This window comes from Heliconius melpomene, chromosome 13 (assembly GCF_056956725.1).
Source record: "Heliconius melpomene rosina isolate 202511_hmr_F chromosome 13, ASM5695672v1, whole genome shotgun sequence".
Lineage (NCBI taxonomy): Eukaryota > Metazoa > Arthropoda > Insecta > Lepidoptera > Nymphalidae > Heliconius > Heliconius melpomene.
Window position 1 is genome coordinate 6443074 of NC_140401.1, and position 25621 is coordinate 6468694.

The 25621-nt window shown below is 31.1% G+C and overlaps 6 protein-coding genes and 2 long non-coding RNA genes across 11 annotated transcripts in view; 5 read left to right on the forward strand and 3 right to left on the reverse strand.

Annotated features, from left to right (window-relative positions):
• The first annotated feature begins 134 nt into the window (after positions 1-134).
• On the forward strand, positions 135-2094 carry mRpL55 (mitochondrial ribosomal protein L55). The gene is made up of 2 exons (XM_085195643.1): positions 135-468; positions 568-2094. Exons 1-2 carry the CDS (start codon positions 274-276, stop codon positions 709-711), a joined length of 339 nt encoding a protein of 112 aa, XP_085051769.1. The 5' UTR covers positions 135-273; the 3' UTR covers positions 712-2094.
• A 111-nt stretch (positions 2095-2205) lies between these two features.
• Positions 2206-4113, forward strand: Cchl (Cytochrome c heme lyase). The gene is made up of 5 exons (XM_085195638.1): positions 2206-2344; positions 2467-2704; positions 2844-3080; positions 3155-3279; positions 3438-4113. Exons 2-5 carry the CDS (start codon positions 2531-2533, stop codon positions 3673-3675), a joined length of 774 nt encoding a protein of 257 aa, XP_085051764.1. The 5' UTR covers positions 2206-2344; positions 2467-2530; the 3' UTR covers positions 3676-4113.
• A 440-nt stretch (positions 4114-4553) lies between these two features.
• LOC146532741 (BRISC and BRCA1-A complex member 2-like) lies at positions 4554-8192 on the reverse strand. The gene is made up of 7 exons (XM_085195637.1): positions 7950-8192; positions 7581-7879; positions 7325-7500; positions 6806-6928; positions 6289-6352; positions 5805-5958; positions 4554-5260 (listed from the first exon to the last, which is right to left on the reverse strand). The coding sequence occupies exons 1-7, from the start codon at positions 8035-8037 to the stop codon at positions 5064-5066; spliced, it is 1101 nt and encodes a 366-aa protein (XP_085051763.1). The 5' UTR covers positions 8038-8192; the 3' UTR covers positions 4554-5063.
• A 1288-nt stretch (positions 8193-9480) lies between these two features.
• Positions 9481-10712, reverse strand: MagR (Iron-sulfur cluster assembly 1 homolog MagR). Of its 2 annotated transcripts, none has more exons than XM_085195639.1 (3): positions 10574-10712; positions 10081-10372; positions 9481-9948 (listed from the first exon to the last, which is right to left on the reverse strand). In XM_085195639.1, the coding sequence occupies exons 2-3, from the start codon at positions 10370-10372 to the stop codon at positions 9845-9847; spliced, it is 396 nt and encodes a 131-aa protein (XP_085051765.1). In that variant the 5' UTR covers positions 10574-10712; the 3' UTR covers positions 9481-9844. The 2 variants fall into 2 exon arrangements, with proteins under 2 accessions (XP_085051765.1, XP_085051766.1); XM_085195640.1 differs by having other exon boundaries at positions 10448-10587.
• A 322-nt stretch (positions 10713-11034) lies between these two features.
• Sec63 (translocation protein Sec63) lies at positions 11035-21064 on the forward strand. Its single transcript, XM_085195627.1, has 13 exons — positions 11035-11050; positions 13602-13807; positions 14046-14377; positions 15086-15256; positions 15706-15912; positions 16339-16567; positions 17066-17359; positions 17539-17665; positions 18129-18358; positions 19015-19238; positions 19682-19847; positions 20319-20440; positions 20921-21064. The coding sequence occupies exons 2-13, from the start codon at positions 13684-13686 to the stop codon at positions 20969-20971; spliced, it is 2277 nt and encodes a 758-aa protein (XP_085051753.1). The 5' UTR covers positions 11035-11050; positions 13602-13683; the 3' UTR covers positions 20972-21064.
• Positions 11064-13321, forward strand: LOC146532744 (uncharacterized). The gene is made up of 3 exons (XR_014878614.1): positions 11064-11584; positions 11882-11995; positions 12337-13321. It is a non-coding gene; the product is annotated as an uncharacterized LOC146532744 (long non-coding RNA).
• Positions 13602-17179, reverse strand: LOC146532745 (uncharacterized). Its single transcript, XR_014878616.1, has 2 exons — positions 17043-17179; positions 13602-16593 (listed from the first exon to the last, which is right to left on the reverse strand). It is a non-coding gene; the product is annotated as an uncharacterized LOC146532745 (long non-coding RNA).
• Positions 21065-22737: 1673 nt separating the features above from the next.
• The window catches only part of Zasp52 (Z band alternatively spliced PDZ-motif protein 52), a 35062-nt gene continuing 32178 nt past the window's right edge, over positions 22738-25621 (forward strand). Inside the window, exon 1 of one of the 3 annotated variants that reach the window (XM_085195624.1) lies at positions 22738-22929. The gene's annotated coding sequence lies outside the window, so the exon portion shown is untranslated. The remainder of the gene's footprint in view (positions 22930-25621) is intronic. The other 2 variants (XM_085195625.1, XM_085195626.1) reach the window with 2 other exon arrangements.

Below are 25621 nucleotides of genomic sequence, written 5' to 3' on the forward strand. Positions count from 1 at the left end.
TTTTATGATATGAAATAAATTAAGATTATATATTATAGTAAATATAAATAAAACTTGTATGTACTTACCAATACCTGTACCGTACGATTGTTGAATTTTCTTGTATTCTATATTTCTATATATACTGGTTATCGTTAGAAATGTCACTATCAATATGTCATTTAAATTCTATTTTCATTTTTTAATTATTATTTCTTAAATTGTAACTTTCTTAGTCCTAAACATAAATAATAAATAATCGACATTTACCTTCCCAGTTTAACAAAATTTGCGATGAATCTAAAAACATTATTAAATTTAAGTAGTAAAAGTGTCCATTCATATATAAAAAGAAATTTAAATTGTAATGTGTCCAGCATAACCAAAATCCACAGAGAAATTTTTACAAGAATGTATCCAACTAAAATAGTATTAGCAAATGGAGCATCAATAAATATAAGATATCACGAGCCTAGGAAAATTATTAAGGTAAAATGTTTTTGTCAGCATATTTTTATGTTAACCACTTATAAAACTTTGATTGAAAATATATTCAAATAATTTGTACAATTTAACTTATATTCTTAGCTGCCATTAGACTTGACTCTACTTTCGGAAGAAGAAAGAAAATTGAGATTAGAAAAGAGAAAACCTAAAAGAAAAGTGAAAATCACAGAAACTGTTGAAGATAACTACAATGCAAAAAAATATTTGAAATATTTAAAGAAGTAAGAAAGAAATGTTAAAAATGTAGAAAATATAGAATTATATAATAGCTACTAAACAATAGCGACAATATGTGTCTCTTTGTTAATAAAATAAATGATGGAATAAAAATATTTTTTAGTAACAAAAAATTTATAAACTGTGAAACAAATTTAATATCACAAAAAATTGTTACATTTAACTGATGATGATAGTTATGATTTGTAAAGCAACAGCTATTACTTTCAACAAATTGTTTAGAACTTATTGTTTCAGAGTGCTTTATATCTGCTAAGTAGATTAAAGAAATTTTAATCTTAAGTTAAATTTTTATCTTAAGTTCTTAACTTTTGATATTGATGATACCCTAAACAGACAGGGTTATATAAAACTAATTTTGTTTTTGCCTAATATAAGTAACTAACGAACTCAAGTGTCTTCGTCTGTTATAATTATGTAATTATTTTCAGTTTAGTGGGTGCATTCTAACAAACCATGAACCACATGTTCAATGAAATATTTCTAAGAGTTAAAAAAAATCTAATTGCTTCACACTTTATCCCACTGTATCACAGCAGGGTACACAATGAGAACCTTGTATAAATTCTTAATGAAATTTCTTTTTCATCCCTTCAGGGTTAAAATTTTTCAAAATCCCTTTTTAGCAGGTGTTCACATTATGAAAATAAATATCTGTCCAAATTTTACGTTTCTACCATCAACATTATAGCTGTGTGTGCCTCTATACCTCAGTCAGTGGGCACTTCTCCTTTTATATATATATAAATGTACTGGGGTACATGCATATATATCAGCGGCTCTTAACCTTTTTGGCTAGCAACCCAAAATACAAATATATTTGACGTCCGCAACCCTGATTTTTTTTATTTATTTTCTAGTAAATAATAAAATAACAGGATGCTCATACAAAATATTTAAAAAACTACATTATTAATATTTTGTTTATTCAAATCTGTGTTAAACAAGCAAGTCTCAGCAAAATTCGGTAAAAAAGGGTGATTTTTTAATCAACAGGGCAAAACTAAAACAATTTATCTAAGTATATCATTACTTTCATCACTAGTGACTACCCTGATGATGTACTTGGAAGGATCCAGTCTATTTGTTTTGGCATGAAAATTCTTACACAAATGGGTAATTCGAAAAGATAACAGAGCCTTTTCAGCTTCATTGCTGAGAATAGATTTCCCAAATTATTTTGTGATAAGTTTTTTAATTTGTATTTGGATAGCCGTCTCCAAGGAGTGAAGCAAAGTGAAACGAGCGTGAAAGTACTTAAATGTGAATTGCCTGCTGTACACAGTTGATGCAGTGCTTATATTGCATCATCAGTCCTGTACATTCAAAACAATAATAATAGAATTAAGTAAATAAATTCTATCAAAATGAGCTACTTTTTTTTGTTTTTTCATCCGATATTTTTTGTATTTATTAAAGAATTTTAAAATGTTATTTTCCCCATTTTACGTCAATTAGAAAATCTGAACAAAATGGCATGCCTAAAAATCATAGATCAAAAATCAAATATTGACACTTGAAAGTCCTCACAAGAATTGATATAATCTGTTACAAGTGTTATATGTCAAAATTATCAAATTGTTCTGTCTGTCGTCTGTGTTCTGTGGTTCTGTGCATGAAGGTGAGAGCTGTGCTTAAAATTATTTTTATTACGTTATTAACAATAATTTCAATTTATGGTGCAATTGAATAAACAAAATGCATCAAGCTTATCAATAATACTTAATTTTTTTATATTTTCAGTTATAAAATGTTAAATTCCTTTTTTTAACCTTCTCAACTTACGTAAGGAATATAGTTAACGAAAATGGGAAATAAGGTATCTGCAGCAGACCTTAATACAAAAATTCACGGTAATGATGGAAGTCCACCACCAGAGTGTCCAATGCATAACAAAACCCCAAATTCTAAAGTAGATAATAAGTCCCCACCTTCTGAGTGTCCTGTTCAGCATGACAACAATATCAATCCCTATAACATGGTAAGTTAAATATAACTAAATATTTTTCCTGTCACAATTTTCTTGTTAAATTTACATAACTAAATTGCAAACATAGTCTTAATTTTAACCATATACTGAAGCATGTTACTAAAGATAAACAATTAATGGTTAATATTAGATGCCTCCAGCAAATCAACAACCAGCTCCAGATCAACCGTTTTCACTCCCAACAAACCGCCAAGTATCTACTATTCCACGTGCCATGCCTGATGGTTCTACAGAATTTTGGGTGTATCCAAGTCAGCAAATGTTCTGGAATGCAATGCTTCGCAAGGGTTGGAGATGGAAGGATGATGATATTAAACAAAAAGATATGGAAGATATTATTAAAATTCACAATGCTAATAATGAACAAGTATGAATTAATAACTACCATTTTTAGTTTATTTTCAACCATATTTGAATATTCATGTCACAATATTTTTACAGGCATGGCAAGAAGTTCTTAAATGGGAAGCCTTGCATGCTAAAGAATGTGGACATCCAAGGTTAAAAAGTTTTGGAGGAAAAGCTACAGATTATAGCCCTAGAGCAAGATTTCGTTCATGGCTGGGGTATGTTATCATTAATTAATTCATTTTCATAAATTGATTCCATTTTCTTACTTCTAATTTTTTTGCCAACTTTTTTTGTTAATATTTTTCCTAAATAAATTGTAAATCCAGTTTTAGTAAAAATTATACAACTAAACTATGTAACTTATGGATTTTAGGTATGAGCTACCATTTGATCGTCATGACTGGATAGTAGACAGATGTGGTAAAGACGTGCGATATATAATCGATTACTATGATGGAGGTGAAGTCGATAACAAATTTGAATTTGCTTTACTTGATGTCAGGCCAGCGATGGATTCTTTTGAAAATGTTTGGGATAGAATGAAGGTTGTGTACATGAGATACCGTTATGAACTTGTTGGAGAAAAAAAGAATAATGAATTGACTAATTAGATCATTTTAACATAGCATAGTTTCCCTTCACAAATTTTAGATAAATATTTGGATGAGTTAATCCAGTCAAAAATTATTAAAAAATTGTACTATAATGTGGGGTACTTCTGTCGACACCAATTGTCACTGCAGTAACTCTTTGTGATTTTAATTATTTTATTTTGCATAAGAGTTGTACTTAGTAGTATTATAATATATTTGTTACTATTAAAACAATTCTGATATTGATTGAAGCAATTGTAATGATTTGGGTATATAAGTCAAAAAAATTAAGATATAGAGAGTACTTCCTGATATAAAAAATATATGTCAAATACTCATCTACAAAAAATACAAAAACTCAAAAATGAATGTGTCAAAGATCTGCTCCTAATCAATCATTATTGTGTGCCCTATTTTATCATTTCCCACTCTAACAATAAAATGTAATTGTTTAAATTGTTGTTTTAATATTGATTATATTTATATATATTATATTTACACATTAATTACAAAATTTGTTATAATACTTAAGTCTTTTATACTTTAGACATTTTGTTTAGAATTTTCATAATTTACTTCACTGGAAATTTAGTGTTAAGACTTTTTAGAACTCTGCATCATCTACCAAAGCAGAAGAATAAATATAATCATTCCCCCAATTGGGGATTGGGCCCACAATGGTCTCAGATGCTGTTACACTGTACCATAATGGACTAAAAGCATTCTATTTATGATGAAACAATCATTATACCGGAATGTAATGTCTGAGTGTCACGGATGTATCATATAAAAATATATTAAAGCCGTACAACAAAATTGATCAAGATTAATTAATAGTTTAGTCGTAGGAGTATTTTATCCGTACTGTACTATGTGTGCGGCAGTTAAAAATATGGTAAAGTAAAAAAAAGTAAAATACCCTTTATTGTACACCAGTTATAACAATTACAAAGATGTTCATAATTATTGTTATGATAGTACAATAGGCGGCCTTATTGCTAAATGAGCAATCTACGTTGCCAATCTTTACATTCTAAAAAACATATCAGAACGCGAAAGGAATATCTCATTCAGTTTTACGCAATTACTTATGTTTTATAATAAATCTAAACAACGTTCAACTTCACCGCCATTACCCACGTCTCGAGTTCACGAATGAGATGTGTGCGACGTTGCTGCTTTAAAAAATAATGTCTGTTTACGTCATTCTTAACAAATAGAAAAAAATTTACAATGATATATTTTATTTATTTTGTTTGACAAAATCTCTTCATTTTTGGTAAAATCGCAAAAATGTTTTAATTGTATAAGGCTTTTATAGAGTAGTTAAAACTGTGATTTCATTAACCTTCTTAATTAATAAGGGTAATTAAGGTCTTATATATATTTGAATATACAAGTTAATACTATTCTATACTTAAAACTTGATGACTTTGTGGTGCTGCTTTACACTCGTTTTTAAAAATTTCTACTTGTTGTTCTATGTAGCCTTCAAAATTATTGTAAGGACAACCTGAAAGAATCTTATATTTGGGTTTTCCTTTTGAGCAGTGGTAAACAGAGCGCAGAGTTAATACAGGAGGTTTTTCTGGGAAATTAGCACCTGAGGAAGGAAAAAAGAACTTTACGTTTTTGCAATATTCAATCATTCATTTTAATGAATTTTATTACATATAACCCTGAAGTTAAACCAAGCCAGAACTTCATTATTTTATAAAGCATGAAAATTTCTGTGCACACACTCCCCACACCAGTACGTTCTATTAGGGAATATGGATCTGGGGTGGTAGTTACTTTGGCAGATATTAGGTAACTAACATGTAAAAAATAGTAGCCTACTTTCGTTAAAATACAAAGTCACTCAATTTTTTTATATTTTCTTGGCAATAATATAAGAAACATCGTAACTGGCACCCAAGATCCATATTCCCTAATAGTACTTACTAGTGTTGGGTTTACATTCACAGGAACGTAACAGGTTTCTGGCTTTTTAATATAACAAAGGTCTGCTTGGTTTAGCTCTGGGTTAAAATATTAGCTATCCTAGTATAACTTTCCTGCTTAATTTAATGATAATGAGTTAAATATGCATATAAATGATAATAAGTTAAAAATAAAAAGAATATAATAAATATCAAAATGTTAACCTATGTCAATTTGTAAAATCCAATGAAAGTCATTCATTTCAAATAATAAAGCGGCACTGCTTGCATCATGTTCTAATATGGCTCCTTCATATTTTACAATAAGTTGAGCTAATAATTCACGCTTCAATTTATCATTATTGACAAGATCATGGATCTGTAAACAAATTTAATTCATTGTTAAATAAAAAAGTTATGTTATGTTGGAGTTGTGACTCCAAAATAAATTTAAAAAAAAAATGATGCCAGTTGTGGTACAAAGTGTGACTGGTTGTGGGTTTGATTCCCACTCAACGAGATGAAATATTAATTTAAATTTGTATTTCCATTTCTTTGCTCTGGTGTCGAAGCAAAAGCATGGCGTTGGATTCAGGCACTCAAAATGCAAAGCTTCCAGTATTTTGCGGAAAGTGGGAAACAGAGTGTCTTAACACAGCGTAAAGCTGAATTAAGTTTAAGTATCCAAAAAAATAAATGACAACCTGACCTTGTTATTTAAGATTTCTGTTACCATTGGTACATAATCCATTAAGACTCCTGATTGATGCATCCTTTATTAAAAGTAATATCATGTATTAGAATTTAGAATAAATATTGATTAAAGTATTAGAGGCCAGTTGTAGCACAGTGGCACAAGCATGTGAGTCATGTGACTGTAAAACCCACAGCTTGTCACATTTACATTTACACACTTGTGCCATTGTAAACAGAATAACCTGTGTGTTTGACTCACAATAAAGGAAACAAAACATTTAATATATTCATTTAATTGCTCTGGTGTCAATTGCAAAGTTCAATGTTCAGTTCCACCACTCACAGAATTCAGTGAAAAGTGGGAAATGGGGTGCCTTAATACTAGGTTACCAGGTTATCCCTTCCTACCCTGCTATGTAGCTATGCTTTTAGCTTCATGAATCATGTGGTATCCTATGGTACAGTATCAAGCTAGAAAATAGTAAGTTTTTTACAATAATTACTGAGAAATTATTTTACTAAAAACTTACATAGGTAAGGTAATGTTTCCCAAGACTTTTGTTAGGAATGGTGATAGAATCAATTCTGCATTAGTAGAGTTTGGATATCTAACAAGAAGAAGAGCTGTGTCAATGCCTGGATTTAGATCTAGTCTGAAAATGATAACATCAACAAAATATTGACTAGTAGTTCCACATCTATGTTATACCATTATTAATAATTAATTATTCATTAAAATGCTTGAGGCCAGTCATAGCACTTAGGCATGATGTATGACTAAAAGACTGGTTGTGGGTTTGATCCCCACTTGACAAATGAAATATTTATTTAAATTTCCATTTCTTTGCTCTGATATCAAGGCAAAGTGCGGTGAAGAGTTTTGCCAATCAACAGACGATGCCTTCAGAATTTTGTGGGAAGTGGCGAAAGGAGTTTCTTAATGCTAGGTTTCTTCTGCCTACCCTACTGTGTGCTGGACACAGTGAGAAGCTGATTTTTTTTTTTAAATGTTTAAAACATTATGAAACAAAGATAAGTATATTAATTACCTGTCATTATATAATTCAGGTAGTCTGGATGTATCAACTTTTAGTTTAATAAGAAATTCAACAATATGCCCTCCAACCCACACTTCAACATCTTGTTCAGTTGTAAGAGCATTTCCTAATAAGGCACTATATTCAAAAGATGCTCGAGAACCTTCATCTTCATTTAATTTTTTGACCTGCAAAATAATGTTGAAATGTAACTAACACTAAGAATATATATATGAAAGTAAATTTTCTGTAAAAGTTCTTTTCTTACTTGATGAATTTTATACATATTGATTAATTGTGAAATAACATCACTCAGTGATTTTGGATCATTTGCATCCCAGTTGGTAAGACTAGGAACACCACTAGCTAGAAATTCTTCATCCGCATTAATTAAAAAACTTTCATCGTCAAATCTAAAATCAGGTGCAAACCAAGGGGTTGAAGGATCGAATATTACGTCCCATTTCAATTTTTTGGAGCAATATGGTAGCACTATGCGAAATTGATTCTCTAAAGTATTAGCACTTCCTCCGACTCTTTCTAAATCCACTTTTGTCTTACAAAGACCTATAACAATAAAACAAACATTTTTATCATGTTAATTCAGGAGGTAAAATTTCATTATTTATTTACATACCCAATTTTAAGTCATGATATATATTGAGAACGTAAGGCCGGAAAAGTGGAGATATTTCACATAAAAATCCATAATTTTCTGTTGTCATTGTACAGATATATTGATGTTATTATTACATGTATAATTGAATTACTTATAAGTGTTGTTAAACTTATAGTTATTGAATTAAATAATGTTTTGTTATGATTTGTGATTCCGTGATTTGTTGAAAATTTATGTCAATTGTCAACATTGTCAACAAGATAAACAAGTCGGGTTGACACTGGACCTCAATAGTTGTCTTTAATTTATGGCCTTTAGGCGTGCCAGTAGTGCAAAATTTAACTCGCCAACATCACGTAGAATGAAAAGGATAAGGTGGAGATTGATTAGTTCAATATAGAGGAAATAGCAATTAAATATACTAGATTAACGGCTTACAAAAATTTAAGGTCTTAAAGAATTTGAAATGGCTGCAAATTTTTACTTATTCTGAATTAAGAAGGAAATAATACACTAAGAATAACGATTTTTATATTTTAGCTTATTTACCTTTCGTATATACTCTTATGTACCTATGTTCGTTTTTATTACTTGGCTTAAATTAAAATAAACCAGTAAGTAGTGCAATTCTCTTGTACTTGCTTGTAAAAGTCAAATCAGTTTCACACTGTATCCCACACACAGCAGGGTAGGCAGAGGGAACCTAGTGTTAAATCACTCCGTTCCGTTAATATAATCCGTTAAACAAATCCGTTTGACACCAATAAAAGAGTGAACCAGGCGGTAACGACACTTGTCTGTGAATACGCCGTAAACTTTATTTGATAAGAGGTAAAAAACCGATAGTCCAGAAGCACAACTCACAAGCCAAGCCAAACACTCTGTTTACGTGTTTTTATTGTGGACTTTATAATGTATTATGTTTATAAATAAATCTTTAAATGATTACTACACTTTAACCATGAGTACAATGTCTGTCAATATTCATAAATAAGGTCTTATAATAGTCAAAATTTGACGTAAGCTTCCCTCTTTGTTATTAAATTGGAGTAATTATGGAGCATGAAGTTATATAGAATCATACTAAGTGTAAAGCTTATCTTTGAGCTTTTAATGTAGGTACATTAAAACAATTATCGGGATAGCCCTACTCAACAAATGTAGTATCTAATTCGATATTTTTTCAAATAGGATAAGTTATATATAAGTATAGTTAGTACATAGTTGAGGTCTTGACATTAGCGAATAAACCACACTTTTTTTTAATTTTATAATAATAGTATAGATTACCTGTTCAATTGTTTTTATTTAACATTTTTCCCGTCCACTACACTTGGATTATAGATTAAAAAAAAAATATATAGACATAAGTAATAAACAACTAAAATGCATTTTCTCTGCATTATATTCAAGTAATTATAAGAAAAAAATTGGTTACAATTAAACAATCCTCTTAATTATTCCTTTATTACCTTGGACACTTCTATTTTAATAAAAGCTAGTAAATGTGTTTGTTATAATATGATAAAAAAACAAATAAATAGTCAAATTTTTAGTTAAATCTATTTATTAGCAAAAGGCATTTTGCAACTAGTAACAACACAATATAACTCTTAGCAAAAAATATACATTTACAGCATAATATTGTTTATTAAATAAAATATATTATGTTGAAACAGCTTATTACTAGATATTTTACTACTATTGTCTATATACAATCAATTTACTAAAACACTGAAAATTTATATTATATACAATATTTTCTTTAAAATAAAAAAATACTATTTCCTCTAATATCTACAAAAAGAAAAAGAGTTTTGAAACAGTGATAGCAGCTACTGCTAGAGTGCAGTAAGATTTAATATAAGATGACCTGATAAGATACTACAGAGATCCATTAATATCTTCATTATTTATATACTAAATGATTCTCCACACCCACAAGTACCTTTGATATTAGGGTTATTAAAGACAAATTCTGCTGAAAGTTTGTCTTCAACAAAATCCATTTCAGTACCTGTAATATGATTTTTAAAAATATTTATAGTAAATTCTATAAACATACTAATAAGTAAAACTGATTATATAATACAATTTATTTAAAAATAATAATAAACGGTGATGCTCTAGGATAAAGAATTGAATTTACCTAATAAAGTTAGTTGTGCTTTCTTATCAATGATTATGGTCACACCATCTTGCTTTACTTCTTCATCAAGTTTTCCTTTTGCAGAAGCATAGTCCAATGTATAAGACAAGCCATTACAACCCCTTTGTCGAACACCTACTTTTAGTCCGATGAAGCCTTTAGCTTCTTCTTTGGACATGATTTCCTTAACCTTATTTACAGCCGAAGGGGTCAATATCAGTGCAGCTCTTGAAGGTAATATACGTTTTTTGACAGCGCGAACCGTTGCACTTGCAATTGTTTTAGTAGCCATCTAGTACAATAATAAAATAGTAAATTTAATATATCGAAACCAAACAACAATTAAATATTCAGAGAACGTAGTAACCTATCACAAGGGTCTTTATGTCCACCACCACAAATGCTAGAGACGTATGAGCCAATTATTTAGTATTAATGATTTAGATATTATAAATTAAAATTGTTGCAAACGCCGCATGTACAAAAATTTTACCTTAAATATATTTCAAGACTTTTTATTATATTTTTTATTTTCTCATATTGACTTACTGTCATATCAAACGGTAAGTGACAAGTGTCAAATGTTAAATAACAAATTGTCAACACTTATATTAACTCATTGCATAATTTAGTTTTGAAGAAAATCCGACTATAATGTTGCACTTTAATTGGTATGATGATTATTAATACTGTACGTAAAGAATAAATTATTGAGTTCTACATTTATTAACTAATTCATTAATGATTACAGTGCTACTTATATACAGGTCATTATAATGATATTAAAAAATATATAATGATATTAAAAATCAAATATGCTTCTAAATTCTTAAATTAGTTAGTAGCACATACTATAATTATTTAAGAATTTAGTGTGCGCGTAAAAATTCGCAGAGTATATTATTGTCGTGTTATTGAGTCTGTGGTTTTGAACGAAGTCCCTACGAAAGTACGAAATTGTGATTTGTTAATGACACGCAGGCCCGGTCGACTTCCTTAGGAGCTTGGGCGACATACCTACTTGGGAGCCGAGTCCTGTTGCTATATTAAAGTCAAACTACTAATTAGTAGTTTTTCTAAGAGTATTTTTTTAAGAATTTAATTTTAATTCACAATTTAGTTACTTAATGTTTAATAAATAACTTTCTTTATAATATTTCATGTATGCAAGGCACCGTGATAAAATGTTTTTCGATATGAGAAACATTTTATGTAACCGGTATTTAAAGTACAGTAGTAGGATTATGTTTTGATATGGCAATGGTATTATTAGCATTTGCAAATGGCGAAATACTACTGCGACTTAAACAAGCAACCTGTTAGTAGCATTTCTGTTGTATTTTATATTTAGATTTTTATTGTGGTTCAGTTGTTCTCTCTGTTTGAATATTTGGATCTAAAATATGGGAGACAATTTGAAAAGTAGATGCCTCAAATGTCCCCTCGTGAAGATCCTGAAATTAAACTATATAGGTTCCCTAGTCCAGGTCCTACCAATTCACAAGTAAGTAATCATTAAGTATTAACTACTCTAGATAAAGTCATATCTTAAATGTTGTACTTTTTTAGTTGTGAAACTTGGGCTAAGTTTTGCTTCCCCGAAGGCCCGTGGTATTCTATCGATTTTCAGAAAAAAATGTATGGTGAACATAGAATATTATGTTGCCACCATTTTGAAAGGGCTTCGTTTGTCAATTTTATTGAAAAAAAAAATACTGTTTAGAAAAACGGTTCCATTTATTTACAAATTAGTAATCATACATTGGCAATGTATTTTCATCCAATTATATTTTATTTTCAGAATCAGGTAATCAAAGATTTTAATTTTTCCACTAAACAATCAGGGACATCACATTTTCCTGCAAATTTTATACCAGGACCATTGCAAAGAAGGGTATTGACAAGTATTCAAAAGGTAATTCAAGTATATTATTAATTGATGTTGGTTCACTTGTAATGACAATATATTTAACTTAAAAAACTATCTTAATAAATAGCCCATCTTATGATAACAGTGAAAAAACCTAAAACAGATAGATATATATGTAAAAATAAAATATAAAATTTAATTAACAATTTTAAAACATAAACACAGATAAATTTAAAAAAATACTAATAGTTACAACTAAAATTACATTAATCTTAAACAATTTCTTTAATTTTCTTTTAATTGCTTAATCAAGAAGATTCATCTAACAATGATATGTTGATTTTAGTTTCTGTAACCTGACCTTTATTAACTCTTGTTATTTTCAGGATTGCTACCCGGAGAGACAACAGTCACTGCAAATTTAGGATTTATATGTTTAGCTGCTGAAATAGTGATTCTGCAGATCGAAAGAAAGGCAGCCACGCTGTACCAATGTGGCTAACAATTCTTCATTTGAAGAAAATGTATGTCTTTTTTTCTCTAACTCAATCATTTGAAGAAAATGTATGACTTTTTTGAAAATTATACATTTGTCATAGCTCTCCCCAATGCAAGCTTTGTGATTCAGTTTTAAAAGTGAAACATACCGATAATATATTATTGTACACTTTTATGGACTTGAAAGAATATGATAATGCTAAAAAGAAGTTAAACTATGTATCTGAAAATTGTATAAGATTTTATGTGTTGAGAACTGTGCCACAATCTGCAATAATTTATATGAAACATTATCATATTCTTTAATCCTCAAAAAACTTGCAATCTGCAAATTGGAAAAAGATGTAAATTTTAGTTTTCTTGCCAAATGTGAGGAACATCTTAAAGAAAATGTTGATTTTATATGTAATAGTGTCTTCCACATAACAGTAAAAAGATTTTGTTTAGTTAAAAATAGACAATTTGCAGATTATCAGAAATTGTTAAAAAGGAAAATAGATATATTAAAAATAAGTAATTGTATATTAATGTTAGATTTAAATTGACCAACACTGTATTAACTTCATTATACCTACTTTATTAATTTTATCTTTGTAATTGTTTAAAAAAAAAAGAAATTCAATAACACAACAATTAAGTACTGCCTACAATCTTATAGGTTAATAAATATATAAATTATTTTTTTTTTGCAGATTATGATCTATTTAACTTATAAAAATTAAAAATTGTTATTGTTTTTAACATATAAGAGCAAGTTTGTCTTGTAGCAATGTTGTAATCTTTAGCAGTATATTTTAATTGTTTTGCAGAAATACTGTTTGTGTAAATATAATTAAAACAAATGTTTATAAGCAATAAAGAAAATGTAAAATGTTTGTTAGTTTTATTACTGCATTTATTTTTTATTATTGTACTATAAAACATTCAGACTCTTTCAAAATCATTTGGAAGTATTATTATATAATTTAAATAATAATACTTCCAAATCATTTTGAAATAGTCATAATTCTGGCTTTTATAAATAAAATAAAATTCTAAAGCCAAATTTTCCCGCTAATAGTTTTGCTGGGCACGCACAGAGATGGCAGCAGCATCGTTTTGTCACCCATTTTTTAGTATGAAGTGAACATTCTTTGAGTAAATGTGTTCTGTGATGACACGTCAGGCTATTCGTAGTGCATGTAGCGCGGTAATGATTTTCTTCTTTTTAAATTGAATAATGATAAGTATTCATAATGGGAGGACAAAAATTTGAATATGATGAGAGTGGTGCAACTTATTTTTATTTTGTATTATCGTTTCTTGCTCTTGTGTTAGTACCGGCGACATTTTATTATTGGCCAAGAAAACGGAAAGAAGGTAATTTTTATTTCTTTATAAGAAGCATTAAACGATTTATTAAAGGGGACAAATTTTGTATAAGTGTAAAATTTGTATATTTATTTTCAATCACAAGTTGAATCGATGAACGAATTAATGTCACGGTACGGTACATATTTCTAATTTGACGTATATAGAACACAACACGTTGATAAAGTTTATTTTTTTAACCAATTCGAGCCACTTATTACAATATATGTATAATAAATACTTTCAGATCCAGCGAAACAAGCAGAACTATGTCAATGTCCAAATTGCAAACAAAAACAAATAATTATAGAACAATCAGAGCCATACAAAAAAGTAAAAAACTTTTTTGTTATGCTAGCAATAATATCAGGATGGCTATTATTTGCATTCCTTGCTGTTAAAGTATCCCAATTTGATTATGAAATGTCAAATTTCGATCCTTATGATATATTAGGCTTGCCACCTGGTGCAACTCAAGCAGAAATTAAAAAGTCTTATCGTAAACAATCTTTAATCTTGCATCCTGACAAGGAGACAGGAGATGAGAAAGCCTTTATGAAGCTCACAAAGGCATATCAAGTAAGTTTTACATTATTTATCAGAACTATACAGAATGATATGAAGTTGGTACTGCTTAACTTTAAATTGAATTTTCATGGAGTGCTTTTAATAACAATTTCATATGGACCCAATCATAACACATTTTAAGTACAAAAATATATATTGCAGGATGGGAAAAGTAAAATTAAATGTTCTTATTTTAACTTAGAACATATTACTTTTTACTATTATATAAATATTAAATTAGAACATATTACTTTTTACTTTAGTTATTACACAAGTTTATGTACACTTTACAGGATACACTGTAAATGTTATATTACTTTTTGCAGATCTCAAGTCTTACTAATTACCAAAATATTATTTGTGATAAAGTGATCTGCAAAAAATTTGATAACATTTGTCTTAACTTATAAGAGACTTGTGAATTTATATAGGCCAGTCAAGATGCAGGGGCACAAAGTGTGACTGTAAGTGCAACAGGTTGTGGGTTCAATTTCCACTCAGGGACATCCAATATTTAATATTTTTATTTCTTTGCTCTCATATTGAGGTAAATTCTGGCATACAACATGCAATTGCTCTATTATTAAGTAAAAAATAGGGAATACACACAAAGAAATAGACATGTGTTTAATTTATATTATTAAGTACAATTATATATAAGTTTTATTTATATAATGATCAAGAAAAATAAAAAAAATATGAATACATAAATTTTAACAGGCTCTCACTGATGATGAAGCTAGAAGAAATTGGGAGAAATATGGAAACCCTGATGGTCCAGGTGCTATGAGTTTTGGAATTGCTCTTCCTAGTTGGATTGTTGAAAAAGAGAATAGTGTATGGGTGCTTGGATTATATGCTTTAGTATTTATGGTTGCATTACCTACTGCTGTAAGTATTTATATTATTTTTTATTAGCTATAAGTATGAAAACTCTCCATTTGTTATTATAATATTATAATAAATTTTTGTTTACAAACAAATAGCTAGTTATTAAATTGTGTGCCTGTATTATTCACAAATATATTTCTATAATGTATATTTTTTCAATTAAGGTTTTTTTGCATAACAAAATAGGTAGAGTCCCTAGTTAGATACATTATTCTCTGCTTCCCTATCAAGTTCAAGACATTCTGTGTTGAGTGGCAGATTTGTATTCAATGGCTGGACTTGATTTGAATACCACAAACCATCAAAATCATATCCAGTATGTCACATGTATATGTCATATATTGTGACATACAGACTGATTTTGATTGATGACCTCTAATATTATATTTTAACAATACAAAAAGTAGAGTATATTGTTATATTATAAAAAATATTCAATCTACTTGCAGGTAGGTACCTGGTGGTATCGTTCAATAAAGTTTTCAGGGGAGCAAGTTTTGTTAGATACCACACAAATGTATTTCTACTTTTGTCACAAAACACCATCAATGCCTTTGAAAAGAGCTTTAATGATTTTAGCAGCTTCCTGTGAATTTGACAAAAGACATAACTCTGAAATTATTGAAAGAGTTACAGATAATGAAGAAGTGCCTATGGTATGTAAAATATATTTTTTTCTTTTTAGCTTCACACTTCACACACATGTCTTAACTTTAGGTTCCCTCCCCTTCCATAAAATTGATATAAGTGCAATATTAAATTTAAGATACTTTTAAGTATTAAAGTTAAATATGATCAACATATTCTCCTACAAAGTGGCACAAACTATCATATTATTGTGAGGGACAAATTTAAAAGGAAAAAGCACAAGTATTTTTTTAGTGTCATGTTATTCATCATTCCTCAAACAGCAGTGTAAGCAGAAGAAACCTAGTGTTAAGACACTCCCTTCCCCCCGCTGCGCTATTTTTTGAGTCTTGGCGTGTTAAGTGGCGGAACTCAACGCCATATTGTTTTGATATCAGAATGAAGAAATTATTTATTCTCCCGAGAGAGATACATATAAAAACTCTATATCACAGCTACTCCGCGAACTACCAAACCTAGGCGAGAAGAACAAAGAACAGCCACTCTGTCGTCCATACAGTATAAAGGCACGCGCGCTGCTCCACGCACACTTGTTACGTATGCGTTTGCCGCAAGACACGTTGGAGGTCGACCGCCGATACGTGGTCTCCAGATGTCCAGATCTCATAGTAGAAATGGTCAACTGTGTGAACCAGCTTATTGCTCTGGCTTATGCAAGACGGAGTAAGTCAATTTTATGTTGTATTTGTCTGTAATAAATTTGTTGATTGTATTGAGGGTGGGAAAGAAAAATAATTAAATTTTCACTGTGCTTAATTTATTTAGCTATATCTTGTATATGTTATACTGTAACAAATTTGTATTAGTGAATATTCACATATTTTTGTACATTTGCATTCACAAAGTTTGAACAACTGTTTTGCAAATGTGAATATCAGAAAAAATACTATTGGAAGATAATATTGGTTTAATGAAAAAATCCATTCCTTTCTTATTTTTTATTATTATTAGATAAAGTAACTTAACCTTTTAATCACATTATCAGCCTTTATTTGTAGGCTAACTCTATCAGCCTTATTTTTATAAAAAAATACAGTTTTACATCATCAATTTTTATTATATAGATTAAATGTATTTAAAAAAGGTCAGCTTAATATATTTAAAAAATTTATGTATATGCATAATTTTTTTTACTCACGAGATATATATTTGTCATTACAGTACCGCGTTTACCTACTATTGGAACAATAGAAAATTGCATGAAACTATCGCCTATGATAGTCCAAGGTTTATGGGACAAGAAATCGCCACTTCTTCAACTGCCTTATATAACAGATGATCATCTCAAATATTTTGTTAATCGTAAAAAACCGATTAAGTCACTTTTACAACTCGCTCAATTGTCTGGTGACGAAAGGCGACAGGTAATGCGATTCTTGAATGACAAACAGTATGATGACGTCATGAAAGTCCTAGGCAATATGCCATACATACATTTCCAAGTTAATACTGAAGGTATTACAACTCTTTAATACAATTTGTGCATTTATTCCATTTACTGTTAATTTTTGTTTGATCTTGTATTTCAAAGCATTTAACGTAAAAACGTAAATAATTGTGTTGTTTTTAGATTTCTTTAAAAGACTTTGCCACTTCTAACTAGAAGAATACTAAATAGTATGTTTGATTTTCAGTAATTGATGATGAGAACTCTACGGTAGTGACTGCTGGTGCCATTGTGACAGTGACAGTTTTCCTACGAAGGACCAATATGAAAGAACTTTTTGGTGATACAAGTGTTAAAGAGAAAAATGTTATGAAGTAAGTTTCTATGTAATGAAAATGTCTATTACAATTGGTTGTGATGCAGTTGAAATGAAAGTATTCTAGTGAGGACACACTATTAAAAACACTAGGTTCACTGCTTCCCTCTGCTTACCCTGCAAGATACAGCGTGAAGCACACAGAAAAAAATATTGCTTGTTAAGGAATAAGAAGAAATACAAGAATATGCTTGTACATCGTATCTAGTAAAGTTATTAATATAATACTTAATTAACATGTGAAAAACACGCACTCTTCTTCCACAGTCTAGGTCGAAATCTTGGAGCAAGTTAAAGGAGCGAGAAAATGGATTTCTATACTACAATAAAACTGTAAAAATTTATTGAAATTCTATTAAATAGTTGGTTCTGCCTAGTGGGGATTGAATCCACATCCGTCGCTTTTACACGCTTATGCTCCTATACTGCGACTGTCTCAGTAACTTTAATTTCTGATATAGGGATGATGATGAAATCAATGAAAATGGTGAAAAAGTAGAAAATGACAAGAATGAAAAGAAGGATGCCAACAAGAGACCGGTGTGGATGAAACAGAAAAAGCATGCTCCGGCTAAGAAAAGTAAGAAACCGGCTCAAAAGCAGGTGAAGGTTGTTCCCGCAGCCGCCCCTGCTCCCGTCGTCAACGACGTCAAACCCAAGGAAAAAGAACCAAAGAAGAAAGATGAAGAAGGTAGTCTCATGCTTTATTTTTTTAGTAGGGTAGACAGGAAACCTAGTTACACACTGCATAATTTCTGTTGAATCTCGGAACTTAACGTCGCGCATTGACTTATCTGATTCCCCTGGGTGGGGATTGAAACCATAGTTTACAGTCAGACATCTGACTGTTACATTGGCCTCTTCTGGGTTACGTGAAGTTATCTCTTTGGTGAAGGATGACAAAAACAAAAGTCACATAACCCACAAGGGTTTATCACAGCTTTAGTATATATTATAGCTCTATAATTTTTTTTTACTTCATCTAATTTTATTATTATTCAAATTAATCTTTCAATGGTTTCTATTAACATTTATAAATTTACAATATTTGTCAAATATAAATTATATTAGTAGCAGTGGCGTAGCAAGGTTAACTCGCGCCCGGGGCAAAATACTTTTACAGCGCCCCCCAGGCGAACACAAGATAATTTCATATGTATGTTTCAATAGTTTTGCGGACTATTTGGCGGCGCTTTATGAGTGGGCATGATGCCCCTTGCCCCCCCCCCCCCCCCCCTTACGCCACTGATTAGTAGGCTAGCAAAAAATTGTTTTTTATTTTCTATTTGTGTTAATTATTTAAAACAAGAATATTGTTATATAAACACAATATTACATAATAAACAGGTCAAGGTGATGAATCCGAAGACGAGAACTCAGATTCTAGTACATACAGTTCAGAGTCAGGCGACGAGTCGCGCGACAAGTCGGCCGACGCGCCCGACGCGGACGCGGACGCCGACGACGACGACGACCAGTGGGACAAGTTCCAGAAACGTCTGCAGAAACGCGAGCGCTTGGAGGGAAGATCGAAGAGCTCGCATCCCGTGCATTGCCCCTATTTCCCACTGGTTTGTGGTTTTTTATTGTTTTTTTTTACTATTATATTTAGCAAACAAATATATGCTTCATTAGGAGAGGTGCATTTTATATATAACAGGATAAGTAAGGATTAAAAAAAGTTAACCTTATATACAAAGTTTCTGAGTGTGATCAAGATAATATATGCTTTTACTAAAAACCATCATTACAGTAATGATATGTTTGTTTTTGTACTATGAAGCATATTTCCTTGGCTTGGACCATTTAGAAATTTAGTTAGATTGTGTAAAAATCATCAGGCAATGTGTCCGAATAGAATAATAGAGTGACATTTTATTAGCCTAACTTTTCTTGACTACCATTTAAATTAACTGAACAAGATCGCTGGGCCTCTTGTTAACTTGCAATTTAGTATTGTATAACTTAAAGTCTGGTGCAGTATCTCAGTATTAACTCTCACACCATTGAACAGGAGAAACAAGAGTACTGGTGGTGCTACATCTGCGACCGTAAGTCCAACACGCTGCTGACGACGCCGGCGCACGTCACTGCGCTGGTGCACGCGCACGAGCTGCAGCTGCGCTTCACGGCGCCCCGCTGGCCCGGCCTCTACACGTTCACGTGCTGCTTACGCTCTGGTACCTTTTATTTGTATACAAGCTGTCTGTACGTACATGGTAGATGTATCTGATAAACTATCACTGGTTTTTGCTTGTCTGTGCATTTATGTACGTTGATCTCAACAATAGCCAATTTAAATGTACACTTCCCTTGACATTTACTGTTTTTTTTTGATCGGTTCATAAATAAAAAATCACTCCAAAAGAACTGTATTGCAAGCGGTCGAAGTTAGCTAGTCAGTTGTTATGCATAAAAACATCGCCAAATTTAAACATTTAAATCATATATGTGATCTATCTTTTATAATTGTAACATAAAACATTTTTATAAATTCAAATACTTTGTTAACAACTTTCTTTTGTGATGCTTTTGATTTAAATAAAATTGGAACCTTAGTTAAAGGATCACTTTGTTGTCCATCCGTCTGTGTGTAAAAGATTGTTTATGGAAGTAATTTAAAATACGTACTATTTAATCGATCTTAACAGATTCTTACATAAAACTGGAGCAAGAGCAGGAGATGAAGCTGGATGTGAAGGGCGCGGCGGCGGTGCCTGCGGACCACCCACAGTGGGACCTCAGCGAGTCCGACTCGGAGAACAACGACGAGGTATTTAATTAATATAACCTGATAACGTTATAAGTTATCGCAGGTATACGCGGCCCCCGCGAGCCCCAACACTAAAGTCCAGTAGAGCTGGACGCAAAGTGGCATTTACGACACCAGTTTATATATGACACAAAGTGACTTCGAACTACGGATACTAAGTTCGGTTTTGTAGAAGGTCAAATGAAAATTTAATTGTTGTTTACAACATAACTTTTCATTTGAGCTTCTACAACTACTTCTCATTTGATATTATAGATGTCAAAAAATCTCACGCGAACTAGACTGCCGCCGAATCAAAGACAGACAAATAGCAAATAAAATACCTGAATATTCGCACCAAAGAAACGAAACACGAATGACCAAAAAAATAATCTACTACTACATTTTCTACATTTTCGTATTTTGGTATTCAAAATTACTTGCCTTACAAAATCCAGGATTCAAGTTATTTAAGATGCTTAATTAAATTTCTCTTTCCAGGGCGCTAGTGAGAGCGAGTTCGCGACAGACGACGAGGTGGAGGACGAGTAGTTTAAATATTAACTTATTTTTATAGAGTTTTTAATGAGGTGTATGAATTATGTATGAATTGAGAGCGGTGAATATAGTAACTTTTATATTCAATTTATTTGTTTTATTTTACCCAAACATTTTACCCTAACATGTTTTGGTAGTAATAGCTACGAAATTAATCATATTAGTATGCTTGGTATGTTTGATTATCGTTGTATTTATTGTAGGAATCATACTTAAGACATTAATAAATATTCTTCTAAGTAAAACTTCGACATGCTATCCTGTCGATATACTTAAATAATAATGTACATATGCTAGTTGAACCCGCAACTTTGTTTGCATGATGCCATGCTACTTTCATTTTCATTTTAGAAAATGCTCATCAAGTTGACCAACTTTTCCTAAGATGCTATTAGTATTTCTGATGGATTACACCGTCGTAAGGCCGTCGTGGCGCAGGTGCATAAGCCTTCTGTTACGTGTATCTGTGAGGAGAATTTTGTTTTATTTTATTTTTAAAAAAGTAGGTAGGTGGCAGCTAAGCACTTTTTGATATTTATCTTTTCGGCTTACTTAGATACACCTGTTTAAATAAAGCTTAATAAAAACAGCAAATAAGAGTAGCAGGTATAGATAGGTACAAACTTACAAAAAGAAATATCACAAAAAGTGGCTAAAATGTTTTACTTTCCTTATTTAATGTAATTACTAAACGAAAAAGTCAATCTGCTAAATCCAGTAACCTTTAAAAACATCTTAAGAAGCGAGTACCTACTTAAGTTTATTAGTAAATTAGTATTAAGTACGTAGTTAAGACGATTAAAGATATCCAAAAAGAAGATTCACTAAATTTTCTAATTAAATTAAAAATCTTTAATGTTTAAAGTGTAGAAAATGGTGCATTGTTGAAAATATATTATTTATCAAAAATATAAATAAAAGTTAATAAAACTGATTATGGTCTTGTTGGTCACAGAGGACGGTCAAAAACATTAATTGTTATTGACGAATATGTAACTACTAAAGTATGCAAAGTTTTAAAAAAACATTAGGGTGTATCTTCGTTCTTCGACGGATAAAGAAAGGTATTAAAATAAATTAAATTTGCAAAGGGAACTTTCAATAAAAAAGGACTATTGTGTACCAGGACGACTTCATTAGATTCCAAATCAATTAAATAAATTACCTTATATTAATTAAGTACTAAGTATATAAACTGTGATGATACACGAACTTAATATTCAGAATTTTGGAGTCCGGAGGGTAAAAGTCTTTTAAATTTGTGCTTTCGAAAGGCAAAATATTATTTTATTACTAAAACATCATCCTCCTGTCGGAGCCTAAGCTTGATCCATTTTGATGTCTAGACTACAGCCATACCGTGAACCTATAAGTAACATCCTTTTATTATTTGTTTACACAAATGCTTTGAATTTTAATAGTATGTTATAACTTTAAAGACTTACGACGTATTACCGTACATAAAATCATACAAAAAGAAAAAAAAACGTTAGGTAAAATAAATATTTGAAGATGAGTCGGCTGCGCTTTACGGTTGATATAATTTTTGCGTGTTTTTCTCCGTGCCAACTGCTAAGATGCTAAGCTGCAGTCTACACAAAGGGATGTATGCGAACGAGGGTATCGTCCTCGGAGGCTGCGGACGCGCCCTGCGGGCTGCGGCGGGCCGGGCGCCGGACTCGGGCAGGAGGCTCGGAGGGGGGCGGAGGCCGAGGGTGGAGGACCGCGGAGGGGAGCGCCGGGCCGCGGCGGCTGTCCGCACTCGCGCGCCGACGCCCGCCACAGACCTACGACCGAACGACCGACGCCCGCGCCCGGTGTCGTATTACCGCTCTAAATATATCTCGCGCCCGCGATCGCCTATTTGGAAAAGATCGCGCGCCGTGTTTTGAACCAGTGATTGACAGTGTCGAGTGAAGAAACCTTTCCTAATTGACGATATTCCTGTCGCAGTGAGTATCCTTGTACAATTATATAGGATGTGACTCGCAAATATTTTATTACCGCATCTCCATTTTAAAATAAACAGCTGTTTCTCAGAATCGATTGCAGTGGTTACGTGCTAAATTGGGATTTTGTTTTGGATATGGTTAAGGAAATCCGAGAGGCTTTACTGTGATTCTGTTATTGGAACATAATAAAATTAAAACTTTAATTTACCTATGTAAGGCGTTACTTGTATTCATACCAAATATCTTAATTCTAAAATAAAAGGTTTTTTTAAACCTTATATTAATATTTTGCAAAGATATTGCTTTCAATTATGTTGAGCAGAATACGAACAACAATAGGTAATCTAAATATTCTTATTGGGTGGACTAAAGCTGGTTTTGCGATGTGGACCATTGCATAAGCAGTTGTATTGTCCGCATAGGCACCTAGTGGGTAGCGAAAAGTGTAGAATTCTGATTCATGATAAATTTTGAGTTGGCAACGTAACAGAGTTATTCAGCTATATTTTAGCTACTTAAAAACGAAATGATTAAAAAAGTAATGACAGATTTCCTATATCTGGAAAAGGATTTTATATTATAAAAGAAAAAAAAACATAAAACAATCATGTCACTATCTGTGGAAAATCTTATAAAAAATGTTGACCATATTATTAGCGGCTGATTGGTATGAAACTATGTATATGTAATACTAAACCAAAGCCACGGCAGTGGTCCCAAAAGTACATAAATTTCAATGCCACATATGAATGATAGGTAATTCACGTATTATTTTATTAAATTTAACATGTATGACATTGTTGTATCCTATTATGGCCATAGTAACCCCGACATTTAGCTTTCCTCGACGAATCTTGACCAAAACTTTTCTGAATTTTGGTCATCAGCAATAATTTCTTTCATCATAACTAAAGTGGATCATAAAACGATTTAAAACGTGCCTCCAATTGCAATTCAATTAAAAAATGCATCGACCTTGATGATTTTTAAATGGTCTTATAAAGTGGGTTAGGTCGTTATTCAAATCGTACCAAATTTATGTTATTAGTAGGTACCTAGTAACATAAATATGTACTTTTATATATAATATGAAAGCATATTTTTATAGCAGACGATATTGTATATAGGTAGTTTTGTGCAGTAGGGTTTGTGATATCCCAGCATTGGCCACGGACTGTCGCGATGAATCGAACTGCGGACTGATAGTGGGCCGGTTAGACGAGTCCCAGGCAGAGTGCAACGGCCCAAACTAAAGGGATTTTAAAACGTTCATACTTGCAAGCCCTTTGATCTCGTGATGCATACGGCATACCTATCCTATGAGCACTACTTAAAATAAATTTACAGAACTTTTTTAAATCTGTATTTGTATTTATTATTACTAAATGAAATAGGTATAAGAAATGGTAAATGTTTAATTTTATTATCCAGCGGGAAAATAACCGGTTGTTTAAACGAAGCAGATGATTTTACGCGTTTCATCTACATACATATAATATATGCTAATTAATTGATAGAAGTATTGCGTAGTTCAGTCTATCTATTTAAATGCAAGGTAAATTTTATGTAGGTTTAAGATAACGTCCAATAATAAAATAGTCATAATAGATGCGACACATAGCTATTACGGACTTGACATTGTGGTTTAGTAACACATATCAATTGTAAATATTACTTGTCATTATACTAATTATATATTTACATCTATAATCTAGTTATATGACCTGTATATAAAAATAAATGACGCAGTTCCTTAAAATTAGAGATTGAAATCCCAGCTGGAAAAAGAAAAAATGTAAAATGCAGAAACGAAAATAAATAAATAATAGAAAGTTAATATGTATAAGTAGTTAATACAAATGCAACATGATGCAAAATTGATTTGTTATGAAAACTATATAGTAGGTAAACAAATAACCCAGTTTTACTAAAAAAATGGTTTTGTACATATAAAGTATTTTATTTTCACAAAACCATAAATGCTTTTTTTAAACGATGGTAGTTTTGGGATTTCCATGATTACGGTTCTCAGAAGGGAATAAGAACGTTACACTGCATTGTTATTTGTTTTCATTTAAGCTTAGATTTAAATGTAGTGTTAAATATATTCCTGTATTAATCCACGAAACAAAAGTAAAAATACTCAAAATAGTATGTATGTTTAAGATCTAGACACTAACATTATAAATTTTTGACACCAAAAAACTGTCTGATTATTATTCATTAGAAATGATGTTAACCCAGTTACAGAGCGGATATATTTTATTGCATATGTGAGGTAACCTTGTGTTTTCCTTATATATAAATAAACATGTAGCACCGGCCACCATGTGCACTTTAATCACGCACGAGGCGCAATGTGTGCGGAATACCTATATAACTGCTGATGAAAATTATATTTTTAAGCCTACAATTTTTATATAGATGCCATTACGTACTGATGACTTTTTAAACATGTTCGATATTTAATGTAGGGAGTCTCTATATTATGTTTTTTTTTTATTTCTTGTGCTTAGTAAACCAAGGCAACTGGCAATCTTGAAATTGGCGGAGAGAGGACTACAATTTTTTTCTTCACAAGATTTTCTCTGTCGACACTGATCTAAATGAGATATTAATATATGGATTTGAAACATACAACTCTACATAAAAGTTTAATATGGGTCAAATTTAACGTCACGATAGAGTTGGG